General features: G+C 37.2%; 1 protein-coding gene across 10 annotated transcripts in view; it reads left to right on the top strand.

Moving 5' to 3' along the window:
* Positions 1-25,661, top strand: part of ADGRB3 (adhesion G protein-coupled receptor B3) — a 457,019-nt gene that overhangs the window by 354,039 nt on the left and 77,319 nt on the right. For all 10 annotated transcript variants that reach the window (XM_030489525.2, XM_030489532.2, XM_030489528.2 and 7 more), the window contains 3 exons: positions 4,560-4,686; positions 6,360-6,463; positions 9,819-9,921. In XM_030489525.2, coding sequence (XP_030345385.1) covers positions 4,560-4,686; positions 6,360-6,463; positions 9,819-9,921 — 334 coding nt within the window. The remainder of the gene's footprint in view (positions 1-4,559; positions 4,687-6,359; positions 6,464-9,818; positions 9,922-25,661) is intronic.

The raw sequence follows: 25,661 nt of genomic DNA, 5'->3' as shown, positions 1-25,661 counted from the left end.
ATCATCTTCGTACAAGATATCCTGGAAAGGAAGCATGTCTTCTTGTCTGCTCCTTTCATTCTGGAGGTCCATGGGGAAAGAAGTCACAGTTCTTATAAACCCTGAGCACATATTTTGGCAATAGGTACATAGGAGTAACATCCAGGAGTTACTCCTGGGTGTTGCTGCTTTCTCTGAGAGTATCTAGAGTGTCAGACAGAGACGAAGCTGTGGAAAGCGTCTGCTTTCCCTCAGTTTTTTTGACGCACCAATACTCATCCTCTTAGGAGATTTTCTCTATAATCTTGGGAAAGAAGGGAGAATACACTTGTTCAAATGTCCATCCATTAGGATTTTTAAAATACAGAAATAGAGCTGAATGACTGTAGTTTTTCTGATGTTGTTCAAAAACATGAATGGATCCTGTAACTCTGATAATGAGAAGTCTGTGTTATTGCAGTAGTACAGAGCATCGGTAATCAAGAACTATGCAGTAGGAGGCAGGAAACTCCTAGCATTTGTCTCATCCTGGTTTTGTTATGTCAGTCCATTAGAATTTCTTTCTTTTCCTTTTACACTTTGATACACCTGCATTATACTAATGACAGGGCAACTGTTGATTACGGTACAGCTTATGCACACTGTGCGCCAGATCATGCCCTAAACTGTATGGACAGGAAAGTTATAAATAATAATAAAATATTCCCCCAAGCATCAATACTCACTTCCATAGCTCCCTTTTTGATGAATCATTTGTAGTCATATAGTAGTCAAACTGATAACCAATGCAACTTTTGATCTTCCCTCAGACCTTTCTGTGAGTTGTACATTATTAGAAAGTTAATGCAACAATGTATGCTTATAATTACAATGGCTCTGTTATAAAACCTACTTTTTGAGGTTTAAATCACATTGGAATAAAACTTAGTTTCCAGCCCAGATGCACATTTATTTTACAAAAATATTATTCAAATAGGATTTATTTTTTGTATAAAGATCAGCAAGAAAATTAATTTTTCAAAGATTTCTACTTTCCTTGGCAAAAAAATAAATATACAAGTATGTCATTGAGCAAAAAGAAACAATTCAATGTCTGAATTAGAAAAGGGGCCTTATTCTTTAGGAAAATGAACTCCTCATAGTATTCTGGTTGGAGATCCAATTGCAAGATATTCATCATCCAGCTTTTTCTTCCAATACCACACAAATTCAGACATCCTTTTGAGGACATTTGCAGTATTTTAGACATGTAGTCATAAGGCAGTTATTTTTGTCCATTCTATTTCTTTTCATTTCCATGATTTCATGCATTAGTTTTTCTAAATTGTATGAGAGGAAAAAAAGCCCTAAGTCATAATGACATAATATTAATCATATTAACAATTTCAAGGTAAACAATACTTCGTTAAACTACAGTTTTATGTGTGACACTATTAAGAAAAGTGTGTTTGCATTGCATCTACCTTTTCTTTGTGTTGGGGTGGGTTTTTTTTCTTTTTCTTTCTTTTTCTTTCCCCTTTTTTTTTTTTTCCTTGCTGTAGGGAAAAGCTGTGGAGATAAACCAGATGTTGCCATATACTGCTGGTAGAGAAAAGATTGATCACACTAGAAATTATGCATACTAAAAGTTAGGTCATGTCTCAGACATATGGACATACACAATGGAAAGGAGACTCCTGCAGTTGAGCCTTCCCTATGGCTTCCCTGGGATTTTAGGTCCAGGTGTAAAGAAGTAAGCAGGTGTTAGAAGGACTTTATCATCACTAATGTGCCAGCCAGCACATCTGAACAGGCACAATGATGTACGTAATCTGCTACACATAAGGGCCATGAGCATCTTTCCGATCTTTTGCTAGGTTAAAACATTCTTATGTCTGCATTTTCCACGTTCTTCTCATCTTCTCATCATTATATTCATGCTTTACTGAGAATAGAGTTGACATACCAAAGACTGTCCAAAAGGAAAACCAGCACCTAACTGAACAACAACAACAAAAAGTATAATAATGCACATACCCAAGAAGTAGGGAGAATTAAACTTATCTCAGGAGAAATATAATTTCTTAACTTCTGTGTAGTTTGCTCATATTAAATGCTTTAATAACAACTTCTTACTATTATTTATGTAACTTACTGGTTGAAAAGGTTTCCTATCCTACTTCAAGCACAAATATCAATAATCAAAAAAATTACTAAAGTAAGCTACCATCATATATGTATACCCAAGATGTCAGCTCTTCATTCGTGATCATCAAAACCTAGGTTTAGATCACTAGTTGCCAGTATGAGGAAAAAAAAACCCCAAAACCAGTCAATAGTGTTGTTAACTTCCTTTTTCTCCGTCTCACAGCATATCCCAAAAAAAAAAAAAAAAAAAAAGATCTTGCATAAAAAAAAAATAATCTTCCAAATAAATTAATGAGGTGAAGAGTGTACGATATGAGGTGAAGTCCTTTTACTAAGTTAGTGGTTTTGACAGCAATGTCATAGCTGATTTTTATTCATCAATATGTTAAAGTAGACAAAACAATGGTATTAGTAAGGCATATGTATTACTAATTTTAACAAAACATGTCAATTGTAAGTGCGAACCATGTCATGAGACCCAGAAAAATACTGCAAAATAAGGGAAACATAGTTGCTAGTATACCAAGTGTGGCTTGGTAACCAGCCTATGTCAGACTGGCAGTTATGTCTGTGAATGAATTCTTTATTCTACAAAAATGCTTCCTAACCTATAAACTACATTTCCATTTCAATACCTCAGACAGTTGTATCATTTTTTTCAGTTGTGAGCATCACTTATATGTCATGCAATATTGCATAATACATTATTAAAGAGCAAAAATTACATTATTTCTTCTATATCATACATGATTAAACTACTTTTCTGTACATCGTTTGGCCATCATTTTTATTGCACAGTATGTTCCCAATTCTTGATTAGAACTAAGAATTTGACATTAGACTCTGAAACGGTTTTGAAAAGACATTCCAGCATTCTTCTAACTGTAAGACTTCTCTGAGGAGACAACACTTACAGGTAAATGTGGAGCTGAGGGGGTTTTGGTGCTTACACCACATTAGCCATATACCCATGGGCCCAAATCACATGCTACTTAGGGTTAGGATAAAAAATTGCCTTTGCATGCAGGCCCTGGCATATAGAATCACTCACAAAGGTGTGTTGTCAAGGCAGAAGAGGTGAAACAAGGGTGATCACAGGGACTGGAAATTATTATTCCCCCACCTTGTTTGCTCCACCTTTGGTTTTCTTTTTTCAAGTCATTTAGTGACCTGGGGTGAAAGAGACAGGAATTGACAGCGCATGTGCTGCTGCTGGCAGCAGAGTTGCTGCAGTTGCTTCCTGGACATGAAAGGAGGGGAAAAAAGAAGAAAGAAACCGAATTGTTGTTCTCTAAACGTAACATATGCAAAGACAATAGGTTTGCTATAGTTAAAGCCAAACTCTTTTTCCTGTAGAAATGATTTTCCCCCCACTGCAGTTCAGGAAAAAGGAGAGATAATTTTTTGTCTCTCCCTCTCCTTGCCCACACAAGGAAAACGTGGGTTGATACCATTTTTATTGTTCTGCTGGGGTGGGTTTCAGACCTCGCATTAGCATACTGAATGTCTAATTGAATTCAGGGGCTGTGTTAATCATCTTGTTTTGTTTAGGGGTGGTTGGTGAAAGGTGCGAGCAAACAATACCTTTGGCTTGGGGTTAACATGGTGCTGCCACCCCAAGAAAAAGAAATCGAGAAGGGGGAGGGAGCTAGGGAGAGGCGAGTTGACTGAGTGATGTCTGGAGGGTGAACTCATGTGTCTCTTTGGTGATGTTGTGTGCTGCTGTACTGAAATCCACCCCTCTGCTGGAGCTAAGGCAGGAGTTGGAGGCATCTGATGCTGCCGTTTCCAGGGTGAAATTTCTAAGGCTTAAAAACAACTGAAAAAAAAAAAAAAAATCGTTAAAAAAAATCCTCAGCAAAAAAAAGCCATCAGAACTGAAGAGCCGGCACCTCCATGTCCAGCTGGCATCACCCAGACAGATATTTGAGAACCATATGCCTTTAACCTAGCCACACACACGAGGGGGAAATGAAGAAAAAAAAAATACAGAAAAAAGGTACCGACCACCACATTTGCCAGAAAAGGGCCAGAAACAGAGCCGGTAGGAAAAGGGAAAAAAGAGAGAGAGAGAGAAAAGCCTCCCCCTCTTCCCCCGATGAGTTTTTCGCAGTGCTCTGGTGAAGCTCGGAGGTGGCTGGCAGCGCAGGGGGCGGCTGCTGCCGCGGCTGGCGGGGCTCCGCGCAGCGCGCCGCGCCGGACCGTCAGCACCGCCGCGCCGGACAGCTCCGCGCCGCTCCGCGCTGCTCCCTGCGCCCCGCTCCCCGCCCGGCCGTGCTGCGCCGCGCCGCGCCGCGGAAGCCGGTCGTGCCCCACAACAAGTACCTCTGTGCTGTCCGGGAGCTACACTACACTCTCCTCGCGGTGTAACTGCATTGTCTCCTCCTCACGGAATTGGCCGTCAGGCGTAATTATCCCCATTCCTCCCCCCCTCCCCTTTCTCTCCTTTGCAGGAACGACTCTTTGGGAACCTGGTCCACCCAGGGATGTAAAACTGTGCTTACCGATGCATCCCATACGAAATGCTTATGTGATCGTCTCTCTACCTTCGCCATTTTGGCTCAGCAACCTAGAGAAATAGTAAGTAACAAAGAGAAGGGGGGGAAATCCAGTTTTAATGTAAAAGGCAATGGGGAGGGGGGAATGCAGGGGGGAGAGGGGGAAGCTGGTCGAGCTTTCCTCTCAGGTATATTTCAGACATTGCACTGAGGAATTGTTTAATATTGCAGGTAGGCAAATGTTGGTCTCCTGGTGTCTACAGTGTCTCAGAGAAATGAATTCCAGATTCTGCGATATAACTAAATCCTAATGAAATTTGCATGTTCTAAAACTCTGCATTTTTCAGAGAAAACCTCCTAATTGTGATGCAGATGTGTTGAAAACTTTTGTATTGAACAATTATCAACTTAACAGGCTTTTTAAAGGTTGCAAGCCTTTCCAGGGGAATGTGCAGGGCGTTATTATTGCTCTTGGTAGGAAAACCCTAGATACCGTATTTAAACAGATTGCAGATCTGCATTGGACATTTTCAGCACAGATTTTCTATGTAGTCTGTTGATATGATGTAAGGGATATAATCAAGTTTTCATGAGAAAGAGGGGACATTAAGTGTATAAGCAGACACTTCCAGTATTATTCAATGTGCAAATAGCTAAAAAGCAAGTGTTTGTGAAGTTATCCTGCTAAGGCAGAATTTATTTTTCCTCATTTTGAAAGCATATGATCAGACTCTTTAATAGCAAAGTAGATCAGTTTGGTACAAAGTGGTTGAAATAAAACATTACTTTCTGCCTGAGATCTGGCCTAGAAGTACATCAGTCTTATCTCCTCTTTGGGTGACAAAAGATATCTTGATAAACATAATTTACAATTCATTCCTGAGGCTTTCAAAAGCATTTTGGTAAACCAGGCACAGTATCCTTTCAAACTTTTAGATCTAATTTTTTTCCATTTGTGTTAGTAAATACCATGGCTATTTCAGAACACGAGCACATATACATACGGAGCAAAAACCTTAGCTGATATCTAATGAAAATAGTTTATTTTACAGTAGGGAAAGCTAGTTTGTTTTCAGGGTCATTTGTTTATTTTCATCTTTTATTAATACACTGAGCACAAATGAAATAATTCTAAATTCGTGGTTTCTTTTATGCAAGGCTTATGATATTGTTGCCATAGATATCTTGCCATTCCTTCTAGACAGTCAGAGGCCCAAGGAAATTAAGTGTGTGAGAATAGTGGATGGAAGTCAAAGTTATTAAAAGTCAGAAAGTTTGGTAATCCTGCAACAAGCATGAATCAAATTCTGGGACAGATTACTGGATGATATTTAATATATAACGTGAAACCACGCCACTTGTTTAATACACATTTCTAAATATTGCTGTTTCTCATGAGAAAGATATCTTTTAATTAATTTTAACTAAGGAGTAGTTTAAACTTGTGCTAATGTCATGTCTCCTATTACATTATGATATTACTTCTTCCTTTATTTTTCAAAATATCATGCAGGTGTTATAAGGCATTTTCAAGCTCAAAGGCCTCTGAGGTATATATCAGTAATTAAACAGATCTCAGAATATGGATCAGTTTTGGAATTAAGCTGATTTCTGCTGCATAAGTAATATTACTGAAGCTCTCTGTGACGGCGTGGGTGCTTTTATAATTTTGCCTTTGTTGCTTTTTTCTTTTGATTTGTTGTTTTAATTGCTGGAGGATGGTTTTTCTTCAAGGTTGTCTGTTGTAACCTACAGATCATGGAATCATCTGGTACACCCTCAGTGACCTTAATAGTAGGCAGTGGTCTTTCATGCTTGGCCTTGATCACCCTAGCAGTTGTCTATGCAGCGCTGTGGAGGTATGTAATTGATTGACAAAGCTGAACATGAATACATAGCTATATTTAGTTGAACTGCAATTTAAAGAGAGCATTAAATGCAACATTTGTTATTATCTGGGAAAGAAAAACAAAAACACAAAACGTAGTGCATGTTTCAATGCCTAAATTTGTTGATGTGACTGATTAGTTTTACTCTCCTGGCCTACTGGTGATGCTATAGCCTACTCTTTCCCCTGCTCAGTGTGAATGGCATTGCTCTTTCAGTGGGGTATTCATAGTGCTAATTAACAGTTTACAGGATTCTTGTATACGATATATTTCATGTGCGGCTTCTGGCCTATACTTTTGGCTGCTTTTCCTCCATTTACATTTTAAACAAAAACTTCTATGTGCTAAAAATGACATATCAAAGTGCCACATGAGGTGTCACAGATTTAGGGAGGTTTAGTCAACTGGTTTTGAGTTTGTCCACTTTGGTTATGAGTTTCAATGAAGACAATAAAATTAAATAGTCTCAAGTAGTGTAGTGGTACATTCCAGTAACAGTCTTTCTTTCCATCTTGAGTTTACAATATTAAAATATTATATAGACTTAAAAGTTAGGTAGATATTTATGGAGTAAATCAGTTTGAGAAGTGATGTCTCAGTGTAGAAGAAATAGAAAAGGAAGCGGAAAAGTCACACAAAGTAGTGAATATTTTTAAAAAGTGAGCATGGGCTCTCATTTCAGGTTTTTTTTTTCCCATAATAAAAGAAAAACAGGTTCTTATGCAAGTAAGAAGAAACACGGTGGAAAAAATAATAGTTTTCATAGTAATGTAAAATCAGACAGAATTTTTCTTTTAGAAGCAGCTCGATAGTTTTACACCCTTTTCTCTTCCACTCACTTATGTAGCCACAGACACTCACAGGATTAGACATACATATTATAAATATAGAATATCTAGTTACATATCTAGTTACAGAAGTTGTAATAAAAAGAGTTTAAAAATTATCAGTTCTTGACTGTAACAAAACTGAGAACGAGAGTATTTCAGGATATAATACCCATCTGAAGAATTATACTGTTATGTTTGCACTCCCTGATATATTTAGCACTTGGATGGAAATGCTGTCATGCTCAGTGGAACTGGTCTTCTCCATTATTTAAATTAGATATAAGGAAGAAATTTTTTACAATGAGGGTGGCGAGACACTGGCACAGGTTGCCCAGAGAAGCTGTGTTCTTGTGCATCTCTGCCTCATCTCTGGCAGTGTTCAAGACCAAGTTGGACAGGGCTTGGAGCAACCTGGTCTAGTGGAAGGTGTCCTCACCCATTGCAGGGGGGGTTGGAACTAGATGATTTTTAAGGTCCCTTCCAACCCAAACCATTCTGTGATTCTGTGATTCTATGATTATGGTAACTTCCAAGCAGAGAAAAAAAAAATGTGTGATGTGTTATGATGTGTTATGGACCTAGTGTGGGCTCTGCATCCCACTGAAGAGAACTCATACAGATCACAGTGTTCTATCAGTGAGATATTTTGAAAATATTATGACAACTGAGTGGCCTGTCATTTGAATCATTAAAATTTGCCTCCAACATGTTTCTCGAGAGCATATAGTAAGCAATTGTAGAGAAAAGATAGACACTGAAACTTATATGTACTTGTTTTTATAAATCTAGGGGTAGGGAGAAATTTGGTATTTTGACCCTATGTCTGTATTTATATTCTGGAACCCCACCTTCCCTTTTAGTGGCAGGGCCTGTTTAGAAGTGATATGAGGTAGAGGTCTGAAGGCCTGTGTGAGCATTCTTTTATGGTTGATTGATTTGATCCCCCAACTGAAAATTCAAACTGAAAGACAAATTCAGTGTCAGTCAAATATTCATTTTACCTTTCCTTCTTTTCCTTTCCCTTCATCAACAGCGGACTGGAAGAAAAACTAAAAGCTTCCTAGCTAAAGTCAAAGCTACGAGCTCCTGCTTGTGCTGTATTTACTAAACCACTAAGATTCTTTCTAGTCCATAAATACACAGGGTTGGGAACTGGCCCAGCTGAACCAGTAGTTAACAAGGTAGAAAGTAGCAGCATACTGACTGTGTAGACAAAGGCACTAGACTGTCTCTGTTTGTCTGCAAACACATAGAACTAGCCTTAACAACATCATTGTTATATTTTAAGGAAAAATGTGGATTGTGGTATTAGTGTTGTTCTGTCTTCTTAACTAAAAAAATGTAATGCTGTATTACTTAATTGATAGCTGGGCAAAAGGACTACAATTCATTTCATGTCCAAAAGCTCAGCATTTCTTGTGGGTTCAGCACCCTTTGTTAAGACCTCCTCAAAGTGTCAGCTATGGGGGTACAGCTCAGGAGGAGACAGCGATATTAACTAAGCTCCAGTGAGAAGCATATAGTATAGGTCATATAACATATGACATGGTCATATGACATGGTCTTCAGAGGAACTAAGCACCCTCAACTTTAATTTACTTTAATTTACTTTAGTAGTCAACATTTATTCTGTTAGCAACTATGAAAATCAAGTCAGTAAGGCACCTCAGTTGAAACCATAATCATTCTCTTTCTGTCGTATAGGTATAAAAGGCTATATATATATAAAAATTAGAATATTTGCATCTTGTAAGGGAATAGGTGATAAGAGTATTTGACTTTTTCATCCTATACATACTTGTGAAAGGAATATGATAAGTTTGCAAGGCAGACTATGTGATGCTCATTTCTGTAATTTAATCTTCAGTACAAACTTGGCTAGTTTTTGGTATTAGGTCTTATGAAGATAAAGATATTACAGTATTGCTGTTTTTTCATACAAATTATTTTGTAAAGGTTGTGGAACTTCAAGATTAATGTTACCGGTATCCCAATAACATGTTTAAAAATGCAGTGCTGTAGTATCATCAACCAACCTGCATCTTATTTATGCATCGTGCACCAGATCATCTGTTTATGTAAATCACCATATTTTTGCTGAAGTTAGTTATTGTTAGTGGTATATGCCAGCTGTGAATATTCCCAGGGATGAGCAGAGAGCATAAGAAGTTCCTGACATGAATGCATGCAAGCCCGTTATTATCAGTATGAAGTTAGAACAGTGTTGCCAGCAGGTTTTAAAAGAAGCATTGATAGATTATTTTTTGAATATACAAGATACTAAGAGAGAATTGGAGAATATCTATCAAAATATCATAGTTCCAATGTTTGTAATCTGATAGCTCCCTGATACTCTTTTGGAGCACTCGAAAGGGAGTGTTTACCTTTCAGAGTGTCTGCAACACTTAATACAAGAACCGCACCAAAGCTTTGTATGATTTACTAGTTGTTTTCCTTTTAGAAAAGTTGTTCCCTCTCTTTGTTTATTTGAACAGGTACATCAGATCTGAGAGGTCAATAATTTTAATCAATTTCTGCCTGTCTATTATCTCATCAAATATCCTTATCCTGGTTGGACAAACTCAGACACATAACAAGGTATGATAATGGATTATATTAAATTTGCACTTAAATATTGATATATTTGGTTTGTTTGTGATGAACTTAAAATAATTACATCCATTTAGTCCTGTACTTATAGGACTTGGCATTTTTGGTAAAATATTAACAGACAAGGAAAAAGATTTACCATCTCTCATAATCTTTTTTTCCCCTCCAAAAATTACTCTTGGTATTGTTCCCTCTGGATAAGCTGTGTTCTCTGTGGTAGACTTGTATGTTTTATAACTAAATTTCAAAGCAAAAAAGTTCAAAGACTCAACATCAAAAGGACAAATTCTGGTTCATTATAATAGTTGTAATAGGATTGTGCTACAGTGTTTTTGTCTTTCTATTAACTCACTGGTACTCCAAAGGCAAGTAGAAATTGCTTAGAAGTTAGAGTACTACTCTTGAAAATATACAGAAACAGACATCATAACAAGCTATAGAACATTTAAATGTCTGACCGATGTAGCTATAAGTAATAACCCTGCATACCTTACTTAGTGGTATATTGCTGATTTGTTACTAATCTTTTCTCAGACTCTTTCTGAACATGGTAGTCATTTGTCCCTCTCTGGTAGAGCAGGGCTGTTCCAGTGTTTTGAGGCATCACCTAGTGCCTACTGATGCTGGGCAACTTTCAGAAGTGACAAGAAGTGATTTCTTAAAATTAACTATAGATACATGACAGCTTGGATTAGAAAATAGGACGTAATTTGTGAATAGGGCAGTGTGTGATAGAATACTGTTAAGTTTTGGAGTGAGCAAGTATCTGTAAAGTAATTCCTTATCCCACTGTGTTAAGCTACTTAATGCACTGCTTATCTTAATTTTTCCAGTATCTAGTGATATACGTTCATCATCTGCTATAGGATAACTAGTGTTTCTACAACATGTCTACAATTAATCATTTATTCTTTTAAAACAAATACGTAGAAAATTAGCTGCCAGAAGTCTCGTAAGTTCAACAAAAGTCACATAGCTGTACTTTGTAAAACATACTCCAAACAAACATAGTAATTTCCACATAATTTAACAAAATTATTAAAATTAAGATATTAACATGCTTACAAGTTTTGAAAGTATGTAGAGGTACCAGAGAACAAAATACACATTTGGAGAAGAAACTCACATGACTCACAGATTTTATTCCGGGGAAAAAAGTCAGAAATGCACAAGCAGCTTCAGAGTGCCAGAGTGCAGAAGCATTAAGCCTCTCTAGAATTTCAGCACTAACATGCATTGTCATATATATGATTTTATTATGTGTTTCAAGAAGAAATATGATTCAGTACTTGAAAGCTCCTATGTATATTGCCACTGTGGAGTCAGGGTTTGAAGGCATCAGAACGACTGTGTTTGATAATATGATCCCTAGGCATGCTGGCAGCCTTTCTCTGATGCTTGACCCAGGAAAGTCTGAATTAGAACACACCTTAATCCAGTTCTTTTCTTTTAATCTTAATCTCTTTGAGCTCCCTCACTTCTGCTTCCTGAACTCAGGGAAGTATTATACTGATTTATTTCTGAGCCAGCAGATCCTAAAAATATAGATATTCAGAGAAGATAATTGACAGAAAAAACAACACATCACAAAGTTTACATTTTAAATACATGGCCTAAAAGATTACTCTAATATACCACTTTCTACTACATGTGTCTTCTTTTTGAGTCCACATTTTGGTTTTGGTACATGTACCACCTGGGAGCTTCCAGCTAGGGAGTGCCTTCAGGTGATCAAAGGCCGAAGACATTTTTTATACCAAGGAAGATATTTCTTGTTACAGACCAAAAATCTTTTTATCACTATGTCCTCAGATATGTGAATATATTGTAGCTCCAAGAGGAGCTACACCTCCTCCTTTTGAGTGCACCATCAACAAAAGAGCCAGCTAAAGCCACTGTTTAGCAAAAGCTTATTTAAATAAGCAGTCAGATCCAGGTATGGCTTCAATATGTTTATAAGTAGGTATATGTTTTGGCATCAGATATATTTGAATGAAAATTCTGAATTTTTTATTTTCAAAGATTGTATATGACCAGACAGTGTTTGATTTTTAGTCCATAGATCTTGACTGCAATACTGACGTTTGTAGGAAAAATTGTTTTCATTTTGTTGAGCTGGAAAACTAATCTGTAAATGGGAACTCCAGAAAGAAAATCGGGTTCTTACCTATGGATTAAGACAAAGACCCTTTTAGATTTGTTTCTGAGATTTTATTATTTACTAGAAATCAAAACATTTGAGTTCTTAGTGTTTGAAAATTTTGGTAGAAAACCTGGGAATATTTTATCAAGACATTGTAATATGCAAGTAAGCAGAAACTGTTTCCTGAAAAAAAGCTGAGGTGGTGTTTTATGGCAAGAACATAAGCTTAGTTTTTTTAATGTATTGGAGAAAAATTGAGAAATAGGACATACTGAGTTTGAGAGTTTATTTACTCTGTTCCTTTATCATTCTTCATACTATTATCATATTATTGGGGCACCTAATTAATGTCCATATAATGATGCTGATATTCACTAAAGCTGAAGAATGTCCCTTTTTTCCATGATTTAGTTTGGCTTTGTTTCTGAGTTTAAATTGTTCACAGCTCTATATTTGTGTGTATTCCCTTTGAGAATGGGTGCTTGTAAATATCATCAAAGCTGAATTCCAGTATAAAGTTGAACAGTATGTAAATTAAGGATACCGAAGATGTAACAGCATCTTGTCAGTCCTAACAAAAGCCATATCCTAAAACACATAACATAAACAATCAGTAGTTTTGATAAATGCATTGTAAACCCACAAAAAAAAGCCCATAGAATTTTGTTGATAATAAGATTAGAATGTGGTTTTCTCTATATGCATTAAACACTGCACCAACTACTTTTATTTGTTTCAATGCTATTATATCTCCAGGAAATTTCTGTGGTTCATTTTAGTATGCCCGTTGACAGCTGAGACAAAAAAAAAATACATTGAGTCTTTTGGTCTGTGTAAGTTTTCCTTCTGTTTTATGTAAATCATAGATACTTAGCATATTAGGTTTAGCTCTACTCTTTGAAGGCTGAGGGTATCCCTAATGTTTTTACAAAAGCTTCTTTTAGTAAGACTGAATTTGAATATTGCACTCTCTTTGGTTCAAATAAGTTCTGCCTTTTTCAGTAAAAAATACCATGACAGATGGCAGAAATGGATGAAATATTTACAGAGGACATGGAGAAGCAGTTTAAATTCTTCAAAGCTACTATAGCTTTTCCATTTCTAATACTCCCTGTTTAAAAGTGATTTTTTTCTCCAGTTTCAGTAACTTGAGCATACCAACATTAGATGAGGGGTCAAGGTCATGGGGCTTTTTAGCTTGTTTTAGAATAGGTTGTGATGGGAGGCGTGAAGGGGAGAACGGTTTCTCTTGGAAGGTTTGGATTGGCATAGCAAAAAATCCTTTTATCAACAGAAAAGCCTTGCTCCCATATTCCTTCGTAGCCAAAAGTGTTGTTCATTTTATTGAAGGACCCAGCTGAGAAATGTTCTGCTTTTTTCAGTATGTTTCCCCAAACCTTTCAAAATGCAGAACTTTATTCAATGCTGTTTCAGACACTGTAAGAGATTTTTGTTTTGTCAGTTCCTGTTTTGAAATACAGGTCACTGAAGCCTGAATTTGCAAGAATATTATTAAATTAATTATGTATCTTTTTTAAATATACTAGATGTTGTACTAGGCATGAGAAGTACATTAACTTACTTCGGTATCTCTGTATCTTGTTTTCTTTCCAGTATTAAATGTTAGCCACATAATCATATTTAAATTTGAGAATATAATATATATATATACACCAGCGGTAGCCCTTTAACAGCTGAATTTAGTTGTAATATTGAAATTAAGTCTCCTGAATCAAGGAAGGGTAACACTTTTCACGTATAACCTAACTGTTCAAATATCTGCTATTTCACGAAATCTATGAGATGTCCCTAACATCTACAAAAGCATTACATATTTACTTTGAAGATGCTGACAGTTTTCTTTGAGGACATATCTAGCAGTGATTCGTAGGCTTTACTGTAATGTAACTCTTGCCATACTGTGTTTCCTAATGTTCTTCTTGCCATCAAGAAAAATGGTTGTATTTCTTCTATATGTGGACCTCAAGCTATAAATCTTTACTATGGTTCTGATCCCATTTAATGAATAGATTCTCTACCCCCAATAAGTTATTAATTAATATTACGTGGAAGTTTTCATAAATTCTCTTTCATTTTGCATACATTTGGAAAATACATTGATTTTTTCACAGTTGTGCCTAACTAAAAACACATTAGCTGTTTGATATAAACAACTCTTGTTTACTTATTTTTCCTGTGATGAAAACAAAGATTAATGCCATTTAAAATAAATCATAGAATTCATTATACATATGGGAAAAAAGTTATTTTATATATTATCTGTTTCTGAGTGTATTTAAGAGTTCATTGCTGAAGTTTGGGTCACTTGTGAAAAACAGGCATATTTTTAGAAATGTCATAAGACTGCACATTTTGTTAGCCATAGTCAGGTTTCTGTGTGCCTACCAAGGGAAGATGCTAAGGCACAAGGCAAGATTTAGCAACCCTGATAGTCTGTGTCATGCCTGTTTAATTGTGGTATTCAGTTTATTATGCTGTCACGTTTTAGAATTCGTCTCTTAGAGCATACCTGAAGGATATGCAAAAGGCATATCCTGATCACCTAAAACACATAACATAATCAGTAGTTTTGGTAAATGCATTGTAAACTCGCAAAAAACCCATAAAATTTTGTTGATAATAAGATTAGAATGTTCACTAAAAAGGCTGACTGGACAAAAATAACCCCTCTTTAGTCTTTTGTCAATAGAGGGTTTAGGCTGAAAGAAGCAAATAGAAGTGGAAAGGAATTGAGATGCCACAGCATCCCATTCCCATAGCACTCTGAAGCAGCTGACTGTGTAACTAGAGCTCCCTCAGGTTTTGAGAAACAGTGGGTGGCGGGATCCCCTGAGAACCCTGCAAATGTTCAGGTGGTACTAATGCTGCCTCTAACGATGTGGCTCTTGCCCCATATCTGCCACTACCTTACAGATGCAGGCATTGTGGCAATATATCTCCTAGGAAACAGCGGGGGAGTCCTAAAAGCAGATGGAATGAACAGAGAAATGATGCTAACACAGCATTAAGGTTGTGTTAGAAAATCAATGAGGAAGCAGGGAATTTAGTATGTCAGGCAGTAGCACTTTGTGGTTTAGGTCTTGCCTGGAGAACTTCAGAGGAATACCCCCCATTTAAGCAGCTGAAGCTTGGGAAAATATGTCCTCCCATTTTTGCCAGTATCCAACTTCCAAATTAACACTTACTCTGCTGATTGTCGTCTCTTTCTTTGTGTAACAGCTTTTTGAATAGCTGAGCCAGGGGCTCTGGTATGGGTTAGCCATCACAGAAACACACCAGTAAATAGGTCAGCAGGCAGTGTGCACTGTATCAAACACATCTGCCTGCCTCTGTACTTGGGAACTCAGAAACAATAAATGGGAGAAGACCCCACTTAACTGAATAACTATTACAGGAGTAGGTCTGTTTAAGCAACATTGTTTTACCTTACCAAATTCTGGCAAAACCCATTAACATCAGCTGAATTAACTACTTGCTTTTAGATTCTCAAGAGAACCTCTGGGAGCAGATCTTTCTTACCCAAGATCAGTAAACATTGTTATTCATGCTACTGTTACGTACCTCAGAGGAGAAGGTAACATTCTTCTCAGAAGTACCTGGCAGTCTGTTTCTCAAAATACATCAACTTTATCATTCAATTTGCTATTTCTAAACAAAACAGACATTTTGATTGTAAGTGGGTTACAGGGAAGAAATTGGGTAGAAAGTAGCAGCATATGTTCTCTGCTTCCAATTCCCAGAACCTTTTTAAGGGCTCTGTGAATGATTGTAGAATCACAGAATTGTTCAAGTTGGAAGATCATCTGGCCCAACCTTGTTTTCAAGGCAGGGTCAGAGGTAAGGTCAGAATGGGTTGCTCAAGGCTTTATATAGTCAAGTCTTGAAAACCTCCACATGTGGAAACTGCACAACTTCCTTGGAAGAGTTGATTCACTGCTTGGCTGTCCTCATGCTTAAAATATTTTTCCACATATCTGGTCTGGAACCTCCCTTTGTTTTAGTTTATGCTCGTTGTCCCTTGTCATCCTACCACACATCACTCTGAAGAGCCTGGCTTCATCTTCTCATTGACCTCTCTATAGGCACTGACAGGCTGCTGTTAGATGCTTCTGAATCCATGTCTTCTCCAGGCTGAACAAGCCCACTTTCTTTAGACTCTCCTCACAAGGCAAGTGTTCCAGATCCCAAGCATCTTGGTGTCCTCTGCTAAACTCACTCCAGTTTATCAAGTCTTCCTTGTACTGGGCAGCCTGACTGTATTGGACACAGTATTCTAGATATGGTCTAATAATGAGAGCTGAGCAGAGGACGACAATGGATTCCTCAGCCTCCTGGCTCTACTTCTCTTGATGTAGACCCAGATGCTGTCAACTGTCTGTGCTGCCAGGGGAAATTGCTGACTCATATTCAACTCACTGCCCATCCCTCCAACATGTCTAGGTGTCTCTGGATGGCAGCCATGCCCTCCAGCGTGTAGACTAGTCCCCCCCAGTTTGGTGTTATCTACAAACTGTATGAAGAAGCATCCATTGCCTACTCCAGGTCACTGACATTTAAACATATGTCCCTGGATACACCCATGCAGTACTTTGCTTGTTATCTACCTTCAGGTAAATTGCTACCCATCAGTAATTAGCTGGCACTCTAAGCCAACAATCCAACTAGTTTTTCATCACTTAGCTGTCCATTCACCCAACTGTGATCTCCTAGCCTGGCTACAAGAATATGGTGAGAGAATTTGTTGGAGATCATTTTAGTGAGCTATATTTTGAAAAGCAAAAGTGATATTGGTTTGGAAATCCAAAATTTACCAACGTTTACCCATGAAAGACTTAAGCTGTGTCTGACCTGTGACTTATAATGGTGCCAGCTCTAGCATCTCTCAGTTGGTGAGGGTCTTCTCCCATCTGCCCAAACAACCACACGTTGCGTGCATGTGCTGAGAAATGTTGCACAGGTGTAGTCTACTCCTTTCTCCCTGGTTGTGGTGCTGGGCTTTGTGCTGGCATGTGTGCCTCTGCTGCCCTCCCTTAGCACAAAAAAAAACATAGCTGACTTTCCTGAGGTAGCCATGTTCTGTGCTGCTCTTCCCAAAACTGTATGTTTTTTCCTCCTTTCTCTTCATCACCTGTTTAGAGTAGTTTTTCTCTTCTAGGACTCACCCCCACAGCCCTGTGGAAAATAGCTCATTCTCTCACAAACACCTGTTTGAATCACTTCAGACAATCTGTTGATGACTCAAGCAGCTATTTTGGGCTTCACACCTTTTTTATACTTCTCCTTTGCTTATTTGTTGAATTTCAGTGGAAATAAAAAAGCAGTCAATGGGAAGTAGATCATCCTACAAACAGTTAAATGTTTGTGTCTTTCAGTTACATAATCTTAGTCTTAAGAAAGAGGAAACCACAAACTCTTCTAAGTGACGATAGTAAAAAGAATTTTTAAATGAAGATACCATAGGACTAAGCTTCACAAGACTAAACGGTTTAAGTAATAATGAGAACAACAGCAACACCAAAAATCAGCATTCAGCTACTTGGTTATTTTCTTCCTACTATGAAAGCTGAATTTCCTCCGTGGATTTTCTTGTGTGGATTACCATTTATAAGAATGTAGGCATAAGAATCCATTTGTCACATAAACCAAACCAGATACAGAAACACAGGAAGATGTTTTTGATATAGATATCTGGTAAAATAATACATTAAAAAAATACAACTCTGAGATAAATGCAACATAAATCTTATGACCTACTTCAGTAATTATTACATCATTACTCTTTCTGTATAAAAAAATGAAACCTGTTAGAAAACATAATCTCTTTTAAAATACTATAATTTAAGGAACAATAGTGTAAATTTGGTGCAAAGATGATCTACCAATTGTACAGGATTTTATTTATACTTCCCTGTAATTCCCCGTTGTGTCTTCATATTTTCAGGAACATATGGTGTGGCTTAACCTTGACATGCACTATGAAGTTCATATGTACATTTTTTAGCTTGTATTCTCTTAGGTCAGAGTTTTTAGGCTCCTGTATCTTGCAGTCAAGTCAGGGAGAGTGTTTTATAAGAGAGTGACTATTGGATTAGTCTGATTCTCAGATTGGTCTCATCAGAAGCTATAGAATGAGTATTCTTTCCTTAACGCTACATACTTTGCTCTTTAAAAGCTCTGGGTCTCACTCCTATGATCCTTATACATGAAAGTATTCTCTAGCCCTACACTTACTTTAAAGATTTAGAAAAAATGTCACATAAAATTTAGGAGAATCAGGCTCAGAGGTGTTTTAAAAGTCAGTATGAAAATGAATCGTGGCATTTATGTTTGTTACTTATGGCTGAAGTAAACTTATTTCTGAAAACAAAGCTTACTAGTGAATCAGCTCACTTTTTATGCTGGAGTCCCTCTTGCTTTTGCAGCAACTAAAAAAACTCAAACATGAATCATGTTTTGCTAGATTCGATCAAAGCAGTCCAGGACACTGTTTGAACAGCAGCCCAAGCCAATCACTCCAGAAGTAAAAGAGGCTCTGCCCTGGGCAATTCACCTACCCTGTATCTTATTAGATTAATTTGTGATTGATTGTAAGTCATAAAATTCCCATGAAATGATAATTGTTCTCAGGTGCTAAGATTAAGGTCTGGGTTCCAGTGCCTATGCCCAGACCTGTTTATTCATTTTATATTTGTCTGCCTTTATAGAAAAAAAAAAAAAAGAAAAGGAAAGAAAAAGAAAAAAAAAAGAGGGAAAAAACCCCAAAACCAGCCAAACAAAAAATGTGTGACAAGAGTGCAAGAGTGGAGTTCAAGTTTTTTTCTTTCTGTCTTTCTTTCTCTCTCTTTTTCCCTGTAAATCTTTTTTCCTGGCTACAAGTAGCCAGGTTTCAATGGGAAAACCAGAGTTTCTCTCCCATTTCTACTTTCTGGCTCTTCTACAAGGTGATGGTAAGTGAAATTTCATGGGAAGTGGCAGAAGCAGGATGTGAATCTCTGTTCCAGACCGAGGCCAACAATCAGATGGAAAGCCAATGATGATCATACAAAATCTGACGTTTCCTGCTTTTTCTTTCTGAGAAAGAAACTATGGTCACTCTGTGCTGAACTCATTGAAATCAGCATTCACTAAATATGGTCTGAGTGTATTTATTGCATCATAAGAAAAAGCAATGTTGTTAGATGCTGTGGATCACATCAGAACCTTGTCATGAGAGGGATTCTTAGCTTGTCAATTAAAGGGTGTCCTAGTATGCTTAGAGACCCAAAATTAAGTATCCAAAGATCCTTTTAGTGCTACTGAAAAATGCATGTAGTGCCTTTAATTTTAGACATCTGCCAAAACATGACCTTTTTATGTTTATTCTCGTGGACATACATGCTTATTATGTTGAGTATCAATGAGTCACACCTTTGACATCAAGCCTGGTTCTGAAAAATTTGACAGGAACTGTGTTTTAGTATTTTTCTCGTTTGATGTTTCTGTCAAAATTTATATAAAACTGACATTGTGGATGAATAAGTAGGTATATTTAATAGAAAATTATGCTCAGAATAATTTTTTGAAAGAAAACTGTAAAGGTGAATTTACAAAGCATGCATTCGGGTATAATCATGGACATTTTTAACAAATGTAATTATGAGATTTCCAGAACCCTGCAGGGAAATGTACATGTTTGTAATAAAAAGGCCTCAAGCTGTTAAAACTGATAGAATTTCTGAAATGTCAAGAAAGTTCAGTTTGCACTAGACTTCTGGGTTTAAAAACAGGATGGAAAACATCTTAGTGTCTCTCTCTTCTGAAGAAAACTGAAATATATCTGGCACAAGGAGTCCAGCAGTTGGAAGGAAGTATGAATAAGGTTGGCACAAAATGTTGTTCCATTAGTATAAGGTTGGCACAAAATGTTGTTCCATTAGTAAGTGCTTACATATCTGTCTCTAATTAGTAGTATGGCATATAATTTGTGCTCTATGCTCTTCATTTCATAAAAAGTCACATCTTCAACCTACCCCATATTTACTAAATAATTCCTTTAAGCTAGGAAATCTAAATGGATTTATTATTCTTTAAATACCACTTAAAGTTAGGTAAAGACTTAGAATGAGAATGGCTTCCTTAACAAGCTTAGCTAAGCCATACAGGAGACAAAGCCCAGTGTGTCAGAACCTACAGCTATTGAAACTTGGGTTTTAAAAAGATGGGATTAATTGTAAAGCTCTTGTTATTTGCATTATGATTTTACACTTCTTGTATTTAAGAGGGCTTTCAAGGCTCTGTCTTTTACTGCATATCCTCTTATGTCAAGTCAATCAGAATTCAGGCTTGAATGTTAGCAATTTCATTATTGCTAGAAAACCTTAATTTTGGCACTTTGTTACCTTTTAAAGTAAATACAGAATAGTACTAACATTTCACTGAATTGAATGATCCCACAAGAGATTGAAGTTGTACTACAATGGAAGAAAAATGGTTTTGCTAGGAATCATGCTTAGACCTCAGTATCGAGGCAGAATTAATGATGGACAAGAACGGCTGCTAGACTCAGTTTGCCTCTTGTAGCTATTCATAAACCTCACCCCATAAAATCTCTTCAGAAACAAATTTGTAAGAGTTTAAGTCTGATCAGGTGTCTTGTTTCCACTCAGTTCTAAAGGATTCTTCCTTCTGGATAGAAGATTCAGCAATAGTATCTAACACCAGTAAAAACAGATTTTTAGTAAGATTTTTAAACCTTAGTAAGAAGACTCAATCACATTCCATGAATACCTAAAGAATATTGTGTGTCCTAGTTAAATATTAGCCATTAAATGATCAAACATGTCTTTTAATTGTAGGAAATTGTCAATTGCAGATAAGAAGATTTCAAAACTTCAAATTATGGCATTAATCCCTGTGAACACATATTGCCAGCAGCAAATGCAAAGCCTGAAATGAATCAGAACTAAGCCAAATTTTGTTGCTTTTCAGTTGCCATGGCTGGGAACATGCATACAAGTTATTGATATAGCTCAGCTGACACTTGTTATGCCACGATGACTTGGTTGCATATTTGAGCCCCTGAAGGTCTCAGTTCCATACTTAAGTGAACAGGTATGATAAATGAAGCAAAGCCAAAGAAGCATTTTGAGGTTTCTTTGTCAAAGAAGCACTTTTTGCAGAATTTCCATTCAAGATACATGTATACTGTACCTAGCACAACTGGACTTTGGTATCTCTCAGCATTACACTGTATTAGTGTTAAATAATAATTCATATGGGCTTTGCTAATCTCAGGTCACAGTCCTTCCATTCTCTATATTTGAACCTGTTATCATGTGTCAGCTAGAATCAGAATCACAGAATCAGGACTGGTTTGGGTCACTTGGATTCATTTGTCTCCCCTAGAAACTGGTGAACAGAAATCCGCTAGTGCGCTGTGAAAGCTTAAACTTCTGGAAGGAATTTATCTAAGTGGTGTTGAAGGAAAAGGAATAAAAAGTGGATTATAATGAATGCACAAAGCAGGTAGCCTTGCCGTGCAGTCCCTAGCTTATTTCTCTTTCAACTTCTTGTTAGGCTTATATGCACAATACTCCTCTGTGACACTCTGGTTCTCTCACCATGATCTACTAGAGGCTTTTGTTTTCAAGAGCCTCTAAAATATAAGAATAGATCTATCAGAAAACATTACCCAGTTTCTAAATAGAGTAACAAAAAAATTAAAAACTCTTGTGCCTTCTGGCATCTGGAAGGGGAGACTGCTTTCCTACAATGATCTAAACCTGTCAGTACAATTGTTTTAGAGATGCTGCTGTGTGTACAGAGGATGTCACTGATTTCAGTGGTTGCCTCTGCAGGCAAAGTTATCTGATCTGTGCAGGTCACAGAGCATCCACTAAGGGAATTCCCACCACAGGAACAGAGAGAATACAGATAAACTTTCCAAAGGTAATGGGACTATGTCATATCATCCGGGGCATGACGGATATGGGTATAGTCTGGGAGATTTTGTAGGAGGAGACATCCATGCTATGTATATAATTTATAATGTAACATTTTATACTTGCTAATTTTAGTTGCCAAGAGAGACATTTAGCATTAATTATTAATTATTGTTGTTGTTGATAAAAATAAACCTATCATTGAGGTTCTGGGAGTATTTCCAACATCAACAAATTTTCAAATTGATTTATTAGCAAATATAAACATTTTAATGTTATTTCTCCCTCCAGTCAGAACCTCAGCTTATTTCATGCTTGCCCCTCCCATAGGGAAAAACTTGAGTAAATATATTAGCATTTCACTCTGTTCTCAGTGTCAGCACATCCAGATCTGTCCGCTCGCGTGTAGAAACAAGGAGTAAGGGAAAGAGGTGAGGAGTTCTTCAGCTGTAGTAAGACTTTCCAGCCTCTGTTTCTGAGTATTTTAACTTTAGAAATATTAATTGGTACACAGAAGCAGTGGGTGTTATGAAGAAGGCAGGATGTGAAGCTTTGTCAGGTAAACTGGAGAAAAAAAGATGCTATGTTTCTACCCAGCAGCACAAGTGAGGATATTATAGACTACAGGGAGAAGCTGTGCTAGAAACAGTAGTGCTGTGAAGGGGACAAACTTTCCTCTTACTGATTACAGTCACACTTGAGTCGAACCAAAAATTTAATTTGTTTTTTGCAGTAGCAGAGGCTTCCAACTGGTCTGGAAGTGTCGCTCACCATGCACTCCACATGTTGAGGTGATTAGAGCAGTTATATATGTAGGCCTCACAAGCCGGTATGCCAGTGAAACACATACTAGAAAAGACAGGTCACAATTCATTCCTGACATTTAAGAATTTAAGGACTTCTACACAGGACTTCTCCATTTTCAAATAGAGAAGGTGGCTTACAGGATGCAAGCTTTACCTTCTAATCATGTAGGTTTTCCTCAGTATTTGAATGTCACTGTTGCAATTTTCTGGTGATGGCAGTGTGCTGGAACTCAGAAGAAATAGAGGCGGCATATGACTACAGTATTCAAATCTTCAGTGGCTTTGGCCAGCTGGGCAGGTTTGTTTCATGGTCATTTCTTACAGAGGAGCCCATCCTGTTCCTAGACCTGGAGTCTGACAAAAACAACTTCCTCAAGGATTTACAAGTTAGAAGTTAAGAGTTATAAGTTAAAAGGCCACACATGTGGCCATGCATGTGGCCACAATGAGCAGAACACATTTTTTATTTTCCCTAAGATACTCCCTGCTTTGTCTTAGATGTTCACTGATTTTAGTGCATTCCACAGAGATAGATCAGTGCCAGACAAAAATCCATCTCCTGCCACTGAGATACTTTTTTTTTTCTGCAGATAGTCTCTTAGTATATATTGTTTTACATGGGAACTCTTTGCATCCCTTATACATTAATTTTTTAATATGAGACTCAGGGAGACATAAAGCCAGGGGTTAATCATATGGTTAGCCATGCGGTTAATGATTTAAAATAACTGAAGGGATTTTGTTTCCTTTAAAATGTTACTAATGCATTATTTAATAAGTCGTAATTTGTATATAATAAAATGCCTAGGCTCAGTCAATGATAATTATGTTACTTAGGAACAACTTGAAGTTGCGCACATTGAAAACAGTATAGTAGCATTTGCTTTTAATCTGAAGCTGTATGCTAAACACCTATGTTTCCTTGAGCTTTATGTGCAACACTGCATTTTGCTTAATATTTTTATGGTTATTTACCTTTCAAAATAACCAAATCTAAATTGGAACAGAGCTCAAAGCACTTTGGCAAAAGATATGTTAATGATTTCCAATTAAGAGAAAAAAATTGCTAAAAACTAAGATAATGTGTTACTAGCAATACAGTTACACTATCTTTAATTATATGCAGTGCCTTCCAGACCACAAAAAATTTGAGGGGAGAACAGCAGACCAACATGTTCTGTAGACAAGACAGCTACTCGTTCTTCCCCTCTTGAACACCGACTCCAAGGGAAAATCTTCCTTGTGAAAACATAGCCTTGGTACTGCTGGTTTTGTGGAGAAGCTGGTCACAGTAAAATTATTTCCTAATTGCTCTGAAAAATGCAGGTCACTTCTTGGGCAGGAGTAAGGTGCTTCTTGAACTCCATGGGCATGATGTCTGCCACTGACTGTCAGAAAGGAGGAGAGAGGGAGACTCTTTCAGCCAGCTGTCTTTAGTTAGGAGCCAAGAACCACTTTACACAGCCCCTGTTGTGTGGCATGGAAGGTCCTAGTTTTGAAGACTGCATTTTCTTTTCCTGTAGCCTTCTTGCAAGAAGTGCTCCTAGTAACTGGGGATTTTGCCTTCAGGCTTCCATGTGTTAAAAAAAAAAAAAACCAGCTGTTTTCAAATTAAAAATTAAGAAGGTAAAATGGTCATTGCACCATTTCTTCTCCTTTCTTTATCTTTTCTTCCCTTCATTTCTTTTATCTTCTTTCTTCATTCATTGTTTGCCTTGCTTTTAGGATTTGTGATCTTCTACTTTTGGTCTGGCTTTCCTCACCCTTTCCTTTATTTGGCTTCCCTGATGCTGTTTCCTTGTTTGCCATCCAACATGTTTGCCATTCAACATCAAAGCCAACACTTGGGACTTCAGGGACTTCTACACATTTCCAAATAGAGGAAGCAGCTTACAGGATGCAGACATTACTTTTCGATCATGTAGGTTTTCTTCGGCATTTGAATTTCACTGGAGAACAATTTTCTGGTGATGGCAAGACGCTGAAATTCATAAGAAAGAGAGGCAGCATCCGACTACAGTATTCAAATCTTCAGTGGCTCTAGCCAACCAGGCAGGTTTTATTTCCAGATCATTTCTTACAGAGGAACCTACCCACTATATTCCTGGACTGTTGGAGGGTTTGCCCAATACTTCAACCTGGAGTCTGACAGAATCAACTTCTTCAAGGATTTACATGTTAGAAGGAAAGGTCCTTCTCTGTTCTATTCTGCCCCCTCTCCTGCCTCTGTTTTGTTTCCTGAGAGGCAAAGATCTTCCTGCTCATTTTGTCCCTGTACAGTTCTTGTCAGCTTTTTCACCCTGTTGAAGTTCTCTGCCTTGACTGTCAAGCTTCTCAAGAGATAATGTCTTTAGAGCAATAGCTACCCTCTCTTCTGTCATTACCGTCAAATTATCAAATTCCCTTTCTCAGGGAGGATAAGCTGAACATTTCAAACAGAGTCATAACACTTGAAGGCAGTAGTTCTGCCTCATAGATAGAAAAATGAGAAATAAAGGAAAATGTGGTTATGAGATGTGATAGCTCAGTAAGACTCTCATCATGTACCAGTGGGACTTAAATAGTGTGCAAGCAGTTCTCCATTGTGGTGCTTCTCAATAAAAATGCTTTGGTTTTCTTTCTGTTATTGAACTTTAGTTTAAAAGACAGTGGGGAGAAGAAATTATATTACTATATATTTATTATAAAATTATACTATGCAATGATATTGTATATAGCATTTTTTACATATTGTCGTAATACTATTATTATTAAAGAGGCTTCCACTCAAAATTCAGTAGCCCTAGCTGGGAGTTAGATCCTAAAACAGACAGCAATCTAATGCATCACTGACACTCT

The sequence above is a fragment of the Strigops habroptila genome, chromosome 6 (assembly GCF_004027225.2).
Source record: "Strigops habroptila isolate Jane chromosome 6, bStrHab1.2.pri, whole genome shotgun sequence".
NCBI classification, from domain to species: Eukaryota; Metazoa; Chordata; class Aves; order Psittaciformes; family Psittacidae; genus Strigops; species Strigops habroptila.
Note: the sequence above shows the minus strand (reverse complement) of the source record. Positions and strands in the feature narration are given on the sequence as shown.